The 1,834-nt window shown below is 37.0% G+C and overlaps 1 protein-coding gene across 1 annotated transcript in view; it reads right to left on the reverse strand.

Moving 5' to 3' along the window:
- Positions 1–328: 328 nt before the first annotated feature.
- The window catches only part of CGA (glycoprotein hormones, alpha polypeptide), a 6,577-nt gene continuing 5,071 nt past the window's right edge, over positions 329–1,834 (reverse strand). The window contains exons 2-3 of the mRNA XM_012638181.1: positions 1,077–1,261; positions 329–665 (exon numbers count right to left, since the gene is read on the reverse strand). Of these exons, the coding sequence (XP_012493635.1) occupies positions 588–665; positions 1,077–1,261 (263 nt within the window). The 3' untranslated portion in view covers positions 329–587. The remainder of the gene's footprint in view (positions 666–1,076; positions 1,262–1,834) is intronic.

Genomic DNA, 1,834 nt, shown 5'->3' on the forward strand with positions numbered 1-1,834 from the left:
TATTTATAAATTATATACATGTATTACTATACTAATATATCTGTGCTTCTATAAAATCCATCAAAATGGAAATTTAAAGAAGTGATATAAAAATGAATAGAAATAGAAGTCCTCATATTTTCCCCTCTCATTCCGATAAATTGTCTTATGACTAGCCCACTGACTGAAAGGACTCACAGCTTGTTTCTAGAAGGCTTGGTGAGAAGGTTCTTCAATGTCAGGTCACTAAGTACATGTGGCCCAAACTCACCCGTTGGTTCACTCCCTTCCATTAATTCTATCACAAGCAATTGGCTTTACTTGTAAGAAAGAAAACATAATTCAGTGATTGAATGATGATTTAAAAGGCTTTATTTGCAGTGGAACTGGCTAAATGCTGTATTTCATTCCAAATGAAAAGCGATAGACTACTGATTGCACTGTAGGATGAGGAAAAAGGCAATAAAGCTGCAGTATCTCTTTGAAGCGTGTCAGAATGGTATGGTAAAGAAAAGGAGGCTTTTATCTCTCAAGGCCATAAACACCGAACAACTTAATTTTCCATTCCAGGAAATCAGCAGTCATCGACATGGTACTTTGCAAAATATTTAAGATTTGTGATAATAACAAGTACTGCAGTGGCACTCCGTGTGGTTCTCCACTTTGGCGTTTCCCATTACTGTGGCCTAAAGGGGAAGAAAAAACTAGATGATAAATAGATAGATAAAATTGAAAAAATGTTAAATAAAATTATCTGTAGTCAGCTGAACTAAATACATGCATGCTACATTTGCACAGTCTCCCATCAGGGGATGTTTTTACTCTAAGAGGTTAGGTTTGCCTGTGTAAGTATGCTATACTTCCTTCCAATCTCCCCCTGTCACCTCCACCCCATTCTCTTCATTCTGAATAAATCCAGCAGGTACCCACAAGACAGCTGACTCTTTTAATTAAAGGATACAAATGCAGCCCCTGACTGCGCAAATGCCCAAAAAAGGATGGCATTAGACACCTTTGGCATTAAATCCTGTGGATGTGCTCTGTGAGCCTTTCTCTGGCTAGCCTTAAAAAGCTTCCGGGGCCCTTCAAGTTCTTACCTTGGTAAATGCTTTGGCCACACAGCATGTGGCCTCTGAAGTTATGTTTTTTGGAACCAACATTGTCTTCTTGGACCTTGCTGGTGTGGGATATGCTCTGGAGAAGCAGCAGCCCATGCACTGATAAATTGGGGCACCCAGCTTGGAGAAGTATTTATTTTCCTTGAGCTTGCATTCTGGGCAACCTATCAGAAAAAAAAAAAAAAAAAAAAAGACAAAAAGTAAAATAATCCAAAAAGGGTTTGAAAAGAAACTGTGGATTTTTCCCTATTATGGGATGATAAATATTCCTTTTCCATTGAAAATGAAAGGGAAATAAATAAATACTTTCTGGCTATACGTTGTCCTCATATATAATATCTATTTGTGCTGATTACAGTTTTTTATGGGAAAACAATTTTTACAGACATGCATAGGAAATCTCGGTTGTTGTAGTTTCTCTTTCTTTAAGTATAGATTCTATATCCCAATGCTAAGAGTATGCCTAGAGGGAAAACAAACCTTGACAGATGAAAACAGCATGTTCATCTGAGAAGAAAATTTTGCCCAGAGGCAAAATATTTTTCCCTTTAGAGTCTACTGTTTTTTCCCCACAGAAACTCCAAATATTGACAGAAAAAAAATATGTCAGAATTAAGAAAGTTTGTTGAGTGAAAAGAGCCAGATATCAGATCAGGCATCTGCACTTGGGACCTGGGATTAAAATATTACCACTTATCTAGAGAAAAACCATAACCAATAGTAACTCACAGTTTCAA

Source organism: Propithecus coquereli, unplaced genomic scaffold, assembly GCF_000956105.1.
Source record: "Propithecus coquereli isolate 6110/MARCELLA unplaced genomic scaffold, Pcoq_1.0 Scaffold127, whole genome shotgun sequence".
Taxonomy (NCBI): domain Eukaryota; kingdom Metazoa; phylum Chordata; class Mammalia; order Primates; family Indriidae; genus Propithecus; species Propithecus coquereli.